A 12,645-nucleotide genomic window follows, 5' to 3' on the forward strand; every position below is an offset into this window, starting at 1 on the left:
AGCAGCATTGGCAGAAAACATCATCCCAACATTGGGGATCAGGGAACCAGCAAACAACCACCTTATAATCCTGCTACCAAGAGGGACCTTGATAGTGTGCAGACTGGGCTACTAGGAGTAGACCCTACAGCACGCACTGAAGTCAGGGCAGGTCAAGACAAGCAAGAGAAAGGAATACAATGTTTTGAGCATGGCATTGCTCAGGGAGAAGATGATTTGACTGACTGTGAGTTCCATTGCAAAACTTGCAAATCCAGTGTCAAACCCTCTGTGCTTAAGGAGTTTATCAATGAGGTGTCAGACTTGCTTCAATGCCAAACATGTAAACACGAGATTTACATTATTTCTGCTGTCGTCAATAGACTTTTGGAAAAATACCCCCGTGATTCTGAACGACTGCTGCTGAGGGAACAGTCTGCTGTTCTGAAAAGGCGTCTCTCCATTTATCTGTCAGCTCACTTAGGCATTCATAAATGTAATGAAATTGATCGGAAACTAAACTCAGATTACTATGCTAAGGTCATAGTTAACAACCTTCTAGGGATCTACGGTTCACCAAGAAAGCTGATCAAAGCAGCAGTTATTCCAGACAGTAACTTTTGCGATGACTTTGTAGCATTTGTTGGATGTGAACTTGTAAAGACAAGAGCATACAAGAAATACAGTTTCCTTAAAAAGATGTTTTCGCCTTTCAAAAAAGCTTACAATTGGACTTATGATCAGTTCGCTCCAGCCACACAGGTGATGTTAGATCTCAGTTGTTGTGGGCCTGTTTTTGCAAAAGACGAAGAAAATTAGGAGGGCGGATTATTAGGAGGATAACAGAATAAATCCTCATCTCTATTTCCATTGACCTTTTTATTTATTAATTTTGGTGGAGGTTTTTTCCTGTTAAAACAGCGTTTTCCCTCTGATGTGATGTTAGATTAAAAAAAACACACCTTCCAATAGACATACATTTTCCTTTGGTTCTGTTCTAAACATAAATTAACTTAGTTTTTAAAAAGTTGACTTGTGGATTCTCTCTGGGTCATTTTCTTTGGTAATATTACTACTTAACCTTCATGTACAAGTAAGTCAGATTTTTGCTTCGTCATTATTATTTATTTTATTTTCTGTCTGACAATTAATAACTATCATTACAACTACTAAATTATGTTCTCTTTATTCTCTTCCATATTAGAATTGTTTTTTGTCTCTTTTTTGTATTTTATTATTAATATTATTACTGTAAGCATCAGTACATGGTTATTTTGCACTAATTTGTTGGTCTGTAATGTTTGTTCTGTGTGCCTTTATTGTTGAATTTTAAAAAAACATGCTGAAAATCCCTCAAGAATAATAAAAAAAAACAGGATCCCCAGCATTTGGCCATGGACCCCTGCACTCCCCCATTGGGGGCACCACTGAACATCCATATATTACACACCAAGCAACCTGGAGGGAACCTTTACAGAACTCCCAAAATGCAACATTTGCAAGGGATATTAATCAGTACCGTAACCGTAATAGACCAAACATTAGCTGATGAAATATACTAATCTATGCCATTTTATTGTTTGTTGTCTTTAATATCCAGTTTCATCATAGACTCTTTATGTTCACCACACATAAAACACGCCATATTTCAACTTTATTTTCTTAAAAAAAAAAAAAAGCAGCCATGTCATCCACTGTTTCACTTCAAAAATCAAAGCATACATGTAGTACCACAAAGACCGTTTTGTCCGTCACAAACAAAAACTCCACATCAACGACAAAAGATGATTGGACAGTTGTATGAAGTGTAGGTTTAAGTACAGATAGTAAAGCCATCATTTAAGCTTCTCAGTCTTTAAAATGAGAAAGTACATGAGGAGAATTCGAAACACACTCGAATGAAATGTGTCCAAACTGAAATAGAAACAATAATGACAATAATAATCATCCTAAAACTGATGAGGATATCTTCAAGCGACTGCCTGCGTTGGACAACATCACAGTTTTCAGTGGAGTGGATTTATTTTAAACATACTCTACTCAGTTTACAGTAAACCTACAGGAAACACCTCTGGATTATTTGAAGGTATCAGAAAATAAATAATTCTTTTTTTTTTTTTATCATACAAGCAACAGTAGTATTACATCATAACGTTCCTCTCCTCTTAGGCCCTCAATATGTGCAAACTGCAAGAGCTTAAAAAGGTAGCACTTTATGCATGGACCGCGGAATATAAAAACAAGTGTTTTTACAACGAGCACTTCATTCAAAGTGTAGCGAATGTGACAGAAGATTAAAAATCATTGTAGGGTATCAAGGAGAGTCATGTTGTTAATATTAGAGCCACTTAAATAAAATAGGGAGGTAATAAAACCAAAGGATTTTTTTTTTTTGGAACTGACCAGCTTCTCTAATCAACCCAAATGCTAATATTATCCTCTTTACATCTTTAAAAAGTCAAATACTGAGATGTAAATATAACGCTGAGCTGAGAGTGAATTAGCAGTGAAATCCCACCCAATGCATTGATTTTTTTTTACCAACTCTTGTCCCCATCAGAAACCAAATTACTTTTTAGACAGAAGACACTGGTCTTCATCACCACCTGTGCTTCGACAGAAAAATACTCCGTTGTAGCAGTTTATCACGAGTACTTCAACATTAAAGGGGTTTTCCTTTCGTTAAGACACAGATATGTCAGAGCGGACGGGGCTCCTGTCAGAGTCTTCGTCTTTAACCAGGCTGAAGATTCGCTTCTTTCATGTGACAGCAGCCAGAAAGCATCTCCACACCGCTGAAAATGCACTTGGAGGGATGTTGAATTCTTCTTGACGGCTTCAAGACGAATCCAGAAGAGTCCAAGTCCAAACAGACACCCGACAAAAACCCAAACAGATGGACACAAAGCCGGAGGAATGCTTCACTTAAACTTTGTTCCAAAAAGAATAATAATTAGAACGAGGACTATGACGAAAAGGATCAAAATGACGAGCATCTTCCTGTTTTTCTTCTGATACTGCTCCGCCTGCGAAGGAAAGGGAAGAACAAACGTACAAACATAAAAATTTAGGTCCTGAATCATTCATTTGGCATGTGGATTTCTATTATTGTCTTTAAAATCTTTTGTGGACATTTAACACTTAAGCAAATGAATGATCAAAGTCATCCAAATTCATGACAACGGATAAAAATAACGTAATTATCCAATTGTTAGATTCAAAGACGTTCATGTTAATTGCTTTGTCATCATTCACGTTTTGGAAAAAATAAATAAATACAGATTTATTATTGAAAGCCCTGCCGATCATATGTTTGTAAACTTACAAACATAACTGGATGGTTCATACAGGAAACATCTAGCGCTTGAAATATGACATGCAGAGTCGTGTTTTGTTTACCTTTTGTAACTGTTTTAGTCCATCCTCTGTTTTTACACAAGCCTGCTCCACGTTGAAGTCAATTCTGTCCAGAACAGTTCCCTTCGAGAAAATCGAAACATTTTTATTAGAACAAAGTACAAACAGCCGGAGTTGCACTTTATTTGGTAAAGCTAATGCCAGTGTTTTTTTTCTCCATTTCCAAATACATCTAAACTTTTAAATAAGGATGTTTTTATTTTACAAAGATAATCTCTAAAATGCAGAGATATGAATGAATTTTCATACAGAGATGGTATCAAATGCTTTCTCTTCTGCTATATATTAAATGACAACAACAAAAAAGGCAAACTTCAACTGAACGGATTTTTTTCCTTCTTTGATTAAATATTTTTCTGGCTGCTAGATTTTCTGTTTCTTTTTTCTAATTATTTTTAAAGTTGTATTTGTTAGATACAGTTTTCTGCATTTTTTTAAATACAGCAGCCTCAACCATAAAGTCTAGTATTGCCTTGTTTTGAAAAAAAAAAAACAAAAAAAAAAAAAAAGAAAAACCAAACAAAGAAAAAAAACATGCAAAAAAGATTCAAGGCTTATACCAACATGACAAAGATCCTCTAAAAATCTTGTTTTCAAAAACAAAATGACTTAAATGTTCACAGTAACCAATAAAAAAAATAATAAAAGAATAAATGTAGCATTTACAATTATTCCTCTTATTATTCTCCTTTTAGTACCTGCTCCACCACCATTCCCGCCAAATCCCGGAAAATCTCATTCAGATCCGAGATGGACTGCACTATTTGTCGGATCTCCCTCTCCCGTTCCTCCACCAGAACCGTGTTCTGCTCCACCAGCATCAGCTGATCATCTGTGAACCCCTGAGAATTCAAGATTCACACAACCTGTTACACACTCACAAAGAAGGGAGGATAATAAGCACAGAAAACCTGAGCAAACGCTGTTGCAACCCATAATGCAACAGTAATTCATCAATATTAATGAGTTCATGTCGCTAGTTGCTAATCATTTACAGGCTCTAATCAGCGTAAACAGTGACAGATAAACAGGACTGTTTTATTTCTTGACACTTTCATCCTGCTCACTTTTGTGGAAAAGATATATATTTTTTTACCTTTTTAAAAGGAGTTTAATGCAGGCCTGAATCGACTCATAAAAACAAAATACCACTTCTAAATTCATTAGATTTCATTCTAATAAAGCAAAATGTGTGAAAGATGACCAAAAAAAGGGAGACAAACAGGCAGACTCATGAAAACATCTAAATTTTATTTACACTTTTATAAAATTACCAAAATAATCAAGAATAACATTAAAAAGTATGTGTTGCTGGAGATTATCAGTGTGATAGTTTGCCTGAAGATCGTAAACTAAGTAATTACATAACAGTTAAAAAATAAACTAAAACATTAAATGAGTGAAAGCGATACAGGGACTTTCATATTTAAAATATGATTGAGAACTTCCTGATGGTGATTTACTTTACTTTTATCGTTCTGTTTTTTCTTTTCTCGTCTGGATTTTTATGCATTTTTTTTTTTAATGGATTTTGTGTATTTTGTTAATTTTACTTAAAGTTATGAAGAGTTAACAAACCCAAATAGCTTCAGCCTACACCCTTTTGATTTATGAACACTTATGAATTAATTTTACTCGACTTTGTTTTGAATTTCTTTGGTTTGTAGCTGCAGGGTCAACTGATTGCAACAACTATTATGTGTGTCTGAATGTTTTATGTCGAATAAACTAAACCTTAAAAATATACGGAAACTGTTTATGACGTAATCATCGTTCAGCTGCAGCAATGTCGTCCGGCTCTCGCTCCGCTGGCGAAAACAAAAGCCTCTCACCTTGTCGTACAGAGCTAGCTCTTCATCCTCTTCCATCAAAGGTCCTGAATCAAAAAAGTGCTTCGATCTCTCCTCCCGATTCTTCATGCCTGGTACATAACCGTCCGCATGATTAAGACGGAAAAATAAAAGAAACGCCGTCTAAGACGGATCTACGTAGATGATGTAGAACAGAATAAGAAGTTCCTTACGTTTTAAATAGCTGGACTGCGTGTGCCTGAAGTTGGTGGACAGGTCCTGCAGGCTCTGAGCCAGGGACGACACCACGTTCACCAACAGCCTCTCCTCCTGCTCGGTGCAGTGGCCCCGGCGAGACTGCAGGCCCGTCACGGATCGCTGGCATCGGTGGAACATCTGAGCAGAAGACGAGATCACGAGCCGTCAACCAGCGCAAGCAAAGCAGGACCCGACTGGAGGAGGTCGTGTTTTTATATTTTACGTTTTTCTGTTAAGTCAACAATGTCAAAAGCATCTCTGTTTTATCAGTTTGAGTTTTCCTCTGCTGTTCAAGAATTTTTTTTTTATAAAAAGGTACAAATAGAGATTTAAAAAAAAAAAAAGGAAATTACACAAATAAATCTCTAATAAATAAAAGCTGCTGCTCCTACAAAGCTGCACAACCACAGAAATGTTAAAAACTTGCACTTTTAATGAGGTCAGATATGAACAGCTAAAGCAACAAGTTAACCAGCAATAATTTTCAAAGCAATAAATAAATAAATTCAGATTTCTGCACGATACTTTTAAATCACGTTTAGCCACACTTTGTAAGTCGTGTTGCTCCATTTAGCACATCATTTATTTGAGAAAATCTGCAGACTAATGGAAGAAATTAGGAACAGTTTAAAGGAAAATTTCAGCAGAGATTAATTATTTATTTTTTAACAAAGTCATAAAGTGCTGCACAATATAAAATCTCAAACCATAAACCATTAAATTGACAAAGTGAGACGAAGCGTACGATGACAGACATGGAGAAATGCTAAAGCTGATGTAGAGCCACAGGGAAAGGCTACATCAAATACGTCTGTCTTTAATTTTAGATAGCTAACGGGCAATTCTTTTACCATCGAATGTTACTGCATAATCTGTATTGTCAATTTTTTATTTATTGTGAGAAAAAAAAACTCCGCATAATTATGTTTACTTACCCCAAAAACTAAAACTATTGTTGAATCTGTTAGTTTTTTCCCCTCCACTGTTATTTTCATGAGAGCATCAATAAAACAATATAATTAAACGCAGCTATCATTTGCTGCTCAACGATAAAACTGCACTGCGTAATATAACCTCTGCAACAATAAGCAAGTTGCTCCTGAAGGCAAGTTGCTGATTCCACTCCTCATCTGGACACTAATGACAGCGAGTGTCGAAATTAGATAAAAAGGTGAATTGTAACTCAAACCAAAACTGATCCAAATGGGGACAGCGGTGAACAAAAGCACCTGCGTGATCTCCTGGGTAGTGATCTCTATGGCGTGCTCCTCCTCGCTGCTGTCATCCAGCGTTGGACGGTTCATGTGCTTGTCGTGAAGCAAAGCCAGGTCCCTCATCTTCTGCTGGATCCGTGTGATGTCGTACTGGATCTGAAAGATCAGCAGTCAAAAAAAAAAAAAAAACCCACAAAAAAAACACATCAATACTGCGCGTTTTCAATGTTTCATTTCTGCTCGACCGGTGATCCGAATTACCTCGTCGACCCCTTCTATCCATTTGGGAGGCAGCTTCTTTGTGACGCCGATAGCAGCTTCTGGGTCCAGACTGATCCCAGAGACCAGAGCCATCCGGTCATCAGCCAACTTAGAAAAAAAAACAACCCAGACATCTGTATAAAAATGTTTCTTATAGCAACGAAATGGTGTGATGATTATGATGATTGTAGAGCTCTACTTTTATTCGCTTAATATTGTGAAGGGAAAACAACAGTGGTACCTCGTCAAGCTCCTAATGTGATTGTCAGAGAGCAGAGTGTTTCCATCCAGCCAGGTTAAGCAAAGGGAGAGAGAAGCAGAAATAACAGATTGAAACGCAGAAAAAAACAACCCCCTGCAAATATCAAAGAAAAGTTTTGCTGCCTACTTTCAGTTAAAAATTAGCGTCATTAGTTCTAGCAGCTCATATTAGTCCTTCATAATGTACTCAAGTGCGTTACTAGTGTAAGAAATAAATCATCCCTGAGACGATGATGTAAAGTTAGATCGTGTAAGCTCCCATACAGAAAGAAAAAATATATATACACTATTCTCAGCAAGTTCTTATAAAATTTTTCCACATAACAACCACAGGCGTCACAGTATGATATTGGGATTTTATGTAATGGAACATCTGAAGCGGAGAAAAAATGTTTTTAAATTACTTAACCCTCTCTTCAGAACCACCCTCAGCTGCAATTACAGCTTTTTCCAGTTTCCCCATGTCTTCAGACCGAAACGTTTGCCTATTCTGATTAGCAAAACAGCTCAAACTCAGTCAGACTGTACGAAGACTGCATGTCATGTGTCAATGTCCAACATCCCCACAGCATGATGCTGCCACTACCACCCTTCACGCCGCGGCAATAGATTTACAGCATTTTGTGCGTAGGTCAGAAAGTTTGATTTCAGTCTCAGCTGGTGAGTCTCTTCCTGCACATGCTGCCGTCTCTCCTACATTGTTTTTGGGGAAACTGCAGATTGGTGAAGAGTACGAATGTCAGTAGTTTTAACGTCGACTGACTCTCCCACCTGAGCTGTGGCTCTCTGCACCTCCTCTACGGCTACCGCCAGGTGCTTCTCTAATTACTGCTGACCTTCCTTGGTCGTTTTGAGTTTGGAGCACCATACTCCCTTTTAAATAATAGATACAGCAGTGTACTTAAGTTTTGGTCTGTCACATAAGATCCCAATAAAATACGGTGAGGTTAAAGGTTGTAGTGTGGCAAAATGTTAAAATGTTCAAAGCATGCGAGTGCTTTGTCAAGGCATTGAAATTCTGTTAGTATTCTCCAGTAAAATGGAGTGAAACCATAACATTGATCTGTTCGTGTTTCTGCGAGAGAATGTGAGCTGAGCAGGAATGTGGTGGAAACGTTCACAGCAGGGCGCGATAGTGGCAGCTGGAAGCTTCCTACAGCTTAGAGAATGTTTCAGGGAGTAAGAAGAGGAATGTTTTCTACCTTTACTTCTGTAAAGGTTTCAGCATGCATACAAACATCAGGGTTTATAACATAGGCTTTGTTTCTAGACTGACTCATGTCGCCCTGTAAATGAAATTTATCACATCAGACGATCAACAATAAATGAAGTTTTCATTGCAGGCAGGGAATGTCAACTATCCCTTGTTTGGGCTCCCTGGTAATCTGATACCAAGCTTTACCCTTTCTGGGTTTTCAAGCTGCGGGTTTGGAAAAAAAAAAAAAGTTTGGGAAGAAAGATCTCAGATAAAAATGTTTGCCTTCCATTAGAGCTGCTCTGAGGGAAAATGTTTGGACACATTTTGCACCTTTGCAGAGAGATTCCACACCATGTGGTGACTTGTCTCTCACAATGCCTCAGAAAACTATTCATAACTCCTTTGCACTTTTTTTTTTAAGTGTTGGTGTCTGACTACAACCATGACCTTCAACGTATTGTATCGCAATTTTATTTTATAGACCATAAAATAGTTCATAATTGTGAAATGGGATATACCAATACATTGTTTACAAATGTTTTACAAATAACCGGTATTAGTATTAATGCAGTTGTTCTATGAAGGGTGTTTGTTAAACAAAATGTTAAAGAACAATTAGCATAATGAAGATTAAAGAACACAGCAGTCAGGTCAAGGAAAAGGGAGAGGTTTCAAGAAGGCTATAATAAAATACTCAAAACTTTGAAAATATCACAGAAACCTCAAAATATAAGAACGCTACTAAGTAATGAACTGACAGGCCGTGGAAGGACAGCATTTGTCAGAAGTCAAGGATCCAGGGTTCAGTGGGAAAATTGTTGAATAAAATGGTTTTTTGGTGAAATAATAAAAAATGCGCGGCAAAAAACTAACACTGCAACTCCCCCTGAAAACCCTGTGAAACATGGTAATGGCAGCATCATGCAGTGGGGAAAGTTCGCTTTAGCAAGGACAAGAAAGTATGTCACAGTTAATAAAAAAAATATGGGGAAAAAAGATGGGAAATCATTGATGAAAACCTGCTGGTGCCAACCAACAGGCGTCCCTTTTCCTCGACTAAACAGTTGTGAAAATGAGTGTGAGTTTGTTGTAACCTCACAAAAAGTTGAAAAGGTTCAAGGGATGTGAATACTGATTTACAAGCCTGAATAATATCAAACCTAGCTTTGGATATGTATATATATATAACAGAGGTCTGACTTAGCCAATCCAAAACATGTCACAGAGGAAATCAGCTACAGTCACAGGATGGACCTAGACTACAGCACAGATTTTACAGAGACGAGAACACATGTAAACATCTTTTAACTTTCAATAGCAATGAATGATTTAAATAGTGTCAAAATCAGACTTTAGCAGTGGTTAATATTTAACAAATGTCATTTTTCATCGCTTTTAGCTACCATTTAGCTTCTGCGGGCAATAAAACATCCGTGCGTGGTCCTCCTGATTCACTTCCATCAATCAGTCATGAAGTGAAACAAGGGACCACATCAGCTCTGACAACACAGAATATCTACTGCTACCCAGGTGGCTCTAGCTACGCGGGCTCAGGGACTAACTACATGCAAACACACACAGTAAAATGTCAAAACGATGCAGAGCACTCACCGCAGCATTGCTACGTGTACTCAGACGGGGGTCGTATGTACTCACTTGCTCAGCCAAAATCTGCCGGTTTTGGATCGCATTGTTCCGCATTAACAAGAAGGCATCGGTCAGACGCCGAGTGGCCATGACTGCCTTTGTTGAGCTCTGAATTAACAGAGGACAAACTGACTGCGGATCAGCCGATGATTTAGTAAATTATCTCCAATGACGCGCTGCTAGCTTTAGCTTTACCTGCGAAGAGTGAGGGAAGTCTCGCGGTTACAGCCCCTCAAATCTCTCCGATCATATTGGTCTAGCAAGCTTCTTTAGCATCAAACTTAAGTACTGAGAGAAAACCGGGAAGTTCGAGACAATTTTGTATTTATGGTCAAATTGGAAACGGTTGCTCCTCTTTTAGAGAGCTACGGAAGTATGTGTACGTCAACACGTAAACATCTGCGTTAAGCGCATCTTCTTCTAGTGATACCCTCATCTACACTTTACAGATATGTCGCCCTCTAGTGGCTTAATTAACATTTTTTCTTTCTTTTTTTAAACACTGTCAGGTTTAAAATTTTTCTAAGTAATGTCTCATGCTGATACAGGACAGGATACACTGCAGCCACTTAAATTATTTAGTGAAACTGTTAAAAATAATGCACAAATGCATTGCTATTTCAATGCGAACAAAATGTTATTTCACTTATTATTAATATTATAGCATTTTTAAAATATCCCAATGAGCAACATTTTTAATAGTTTAATCATTTAAAACATTAATTAATCTATTGTCTATATTTCTATTCTTGGAGGGTTGAGAGGCCGTTTTAATTCTTTAAATAAATTTTTTTTTAAATAATATTTATTGGAATAAGAGCACAGGTTTCCATGAAGTCTGAAATATTGAGGAACTAATTAGTAATAAGTTGTTTTTAGTAGTCATATAAAAGCAAAACAGGTGAGAAGAGAACTATAATTAAACATCGGATTATTTTTTTAGGTCAGTGCATAACTTCATTGATTTTTATTTTTAATTCATATGACAGAAAAAGAACTACAATGCATTTAAAATTTAATCTACATTTGAATAGAAATAGAATGGGAAAAGTGGACTAAAATTAATTTAATTAATCTCATCTTTTACCTGTGACTTCCTTCTACCAAAAAACACAACCGCATACACACAAGATGAAATTATTTAAAATAATTAAAATCAGATTTTTTCATGTTTCCTGAAAGTAAGCTAAATTATAAGTAATGCAAATTAAATAATGTAATTTTTAAAATGGTTTTTAAGTAGTACTATTTATAATAGTTCCCATACTATAACAGTAGTTCCCGATACTGTAACATTTTAATACTTAAATTATAAAAAGATAAATTAAGTCTCTGAGTAAATTGTCGACCATGTTACTTTAAAATACTTATCACCCCTCTTCCCACCAAACAATTTTTGGTCATATGACTCACAGAAAGTCAAGATTGTAAGCTGCCAATAAATTCAAAAGACTAGCAGGACATTTTTGGAGGGAAAACATCCACAACAAGCAAGATAAGTATCACCCTGTATTTTAACTTTTTTTTTGTTGTTGTCAAGGAATGGCATTATCTGCTGCAGAAAAGCAGAGGTGCCACAGGACTTGTTGTGATGCAAACCCTGAAAGAAGGCAGAAAAACTTGACTTAGGCCTATGCAACTGGACATCTGGGAAAATGTATAGATTTTGATGCATTTTGGCCATTCATCTATACAAAACCTTTATTAAATACCACTCGGACCAAAGTGCATATTTGAGAAAACTTTTTGTGTTTTTGTTTGGGTGTGTATGTGGAAAAATTAAGTTTGTTGATTGAAGATGTGAAGCGGAAATGCATGAATAAGAATTAAACAATTTTTTTCTGGTGAAGTTCATGAGAAGACATTAGCTGGTAGGCAGATGACCTGATTAGGGAGTCACAATCCCCATTAGGAAAAGCGTCTCAAACTAGCTTTCCTATGCATTTCTGCTGGATTCTCATCTCCCTTCAGTGCTCTGTCTGGGTTTTCTCCCATTGAGTTTGATTCCTCCTGTAGAATTTCAGCTGGGCCAACATTATCAATTGGGTAAAATCAGATCCAATTGTTTAAAACTTCCACAAAGCCCATACCTCTAAAAATAAAAATAATTTATAATGCAAAGTTAGGGACAAGTTGGAAAATGTAACCAGGGGAAGAGTATCCAAAAATTGTACTCAAGTAAGAGCAGTACTTCATCATATTTCCACTCAAGTAAAACTAAAAGGAAGCCGTCCATGAAATTACCCAAGTAATAGTAAAAGAGTGTTAAGTTACTCAAGAACTGATAGCTGATCAAGACATCAATAAATTAATATTCAAAAATTACATCATTAGATGGACTAAAATATAGAGTTACATGGAAATTGAGGTATTTTAAGGACCAAAGTGAAAATAATTCATATGAATAGCATAAGTACAAAATAACAAAATCATTCAAAAGAAAAAAATCCAAATGGATTCATTTCTATTTAAAACTTATGAAACTTTAACAAAAACTGAAGATGTGCATCTTGTTCTTCAGAATCTCCGAAAATGTATACACGAATACCAATACTTCATAATAAAATTACTCAAGTAAAAGTAGAAAGTACAGTTTAGTAAAAATATTCCTGAAATAAAA

General features: G+C 36.5%; 1 protein-coding gene across 4 annotated transcripts; it reads right to left on the bottom strand.

Annotated features, from left to right (window-relative positions):
* Positions 1-1,616: 1,616 nt before the first annotated feature.
* On the bottom strand, positions 1,617-10,454 carry stx16 (syntaxin 16). Of its 4 annotated transcripts, none has more exons than XM_008409965.3 (9): positions 9,990-10,454; positions 7,161-7,172; positions 6,920-7,027; positions 6,674-6,814; positions 5,420-5,582; positions 5,229-5,317; positions 4,095-4,238; positions 3,379-3,459; positions 1,617-3,005 (listed from the first exon to the last, which is right to left on the bottom strand). In XM_008409965.3, the coding sequence occupies exons 1-9, from the start codon at positions 10,113-10,115 to the stop codon at positions 2,901-2,903; spliced, it is 969 nt and encodes a 322-aa protein (XP_008408187.1). In that variant the 5' UTR covers positions 10,116-10,454; the 3' UTR covers positions 1,617-2,900. The 4 variants fall into 4 exon arrangements, with proteins under 4 accessions (XP_008408187.1, XP_008408189.1, XP_081463380.1 ...); XM_008409967.3 differs by having other exon boundaries at positions 10,035-10,452; XM_081607254.1 differs by lacking the exon at positions 7,161-7,172 and having other exon boundaries at positions 9,990-10,453.
* Positions 10,455-12,645: the final 2,191 nt, after the last annotated feature.

This window comes from Poecilia reticulata, chromosome 5 (assembly GCF_904066995.2).
Source record: "Poecilia reticulata chromosome 5, P_reticulata-male-v2, whole genome shotgun sequence".
Taxonomy (NCBI): Eukaryota; Metazoa; Chordata; class Actinopteri; order Cyprinodontiformes; family Poeciliidae; genus Poecilia; species Poecilia reticulata.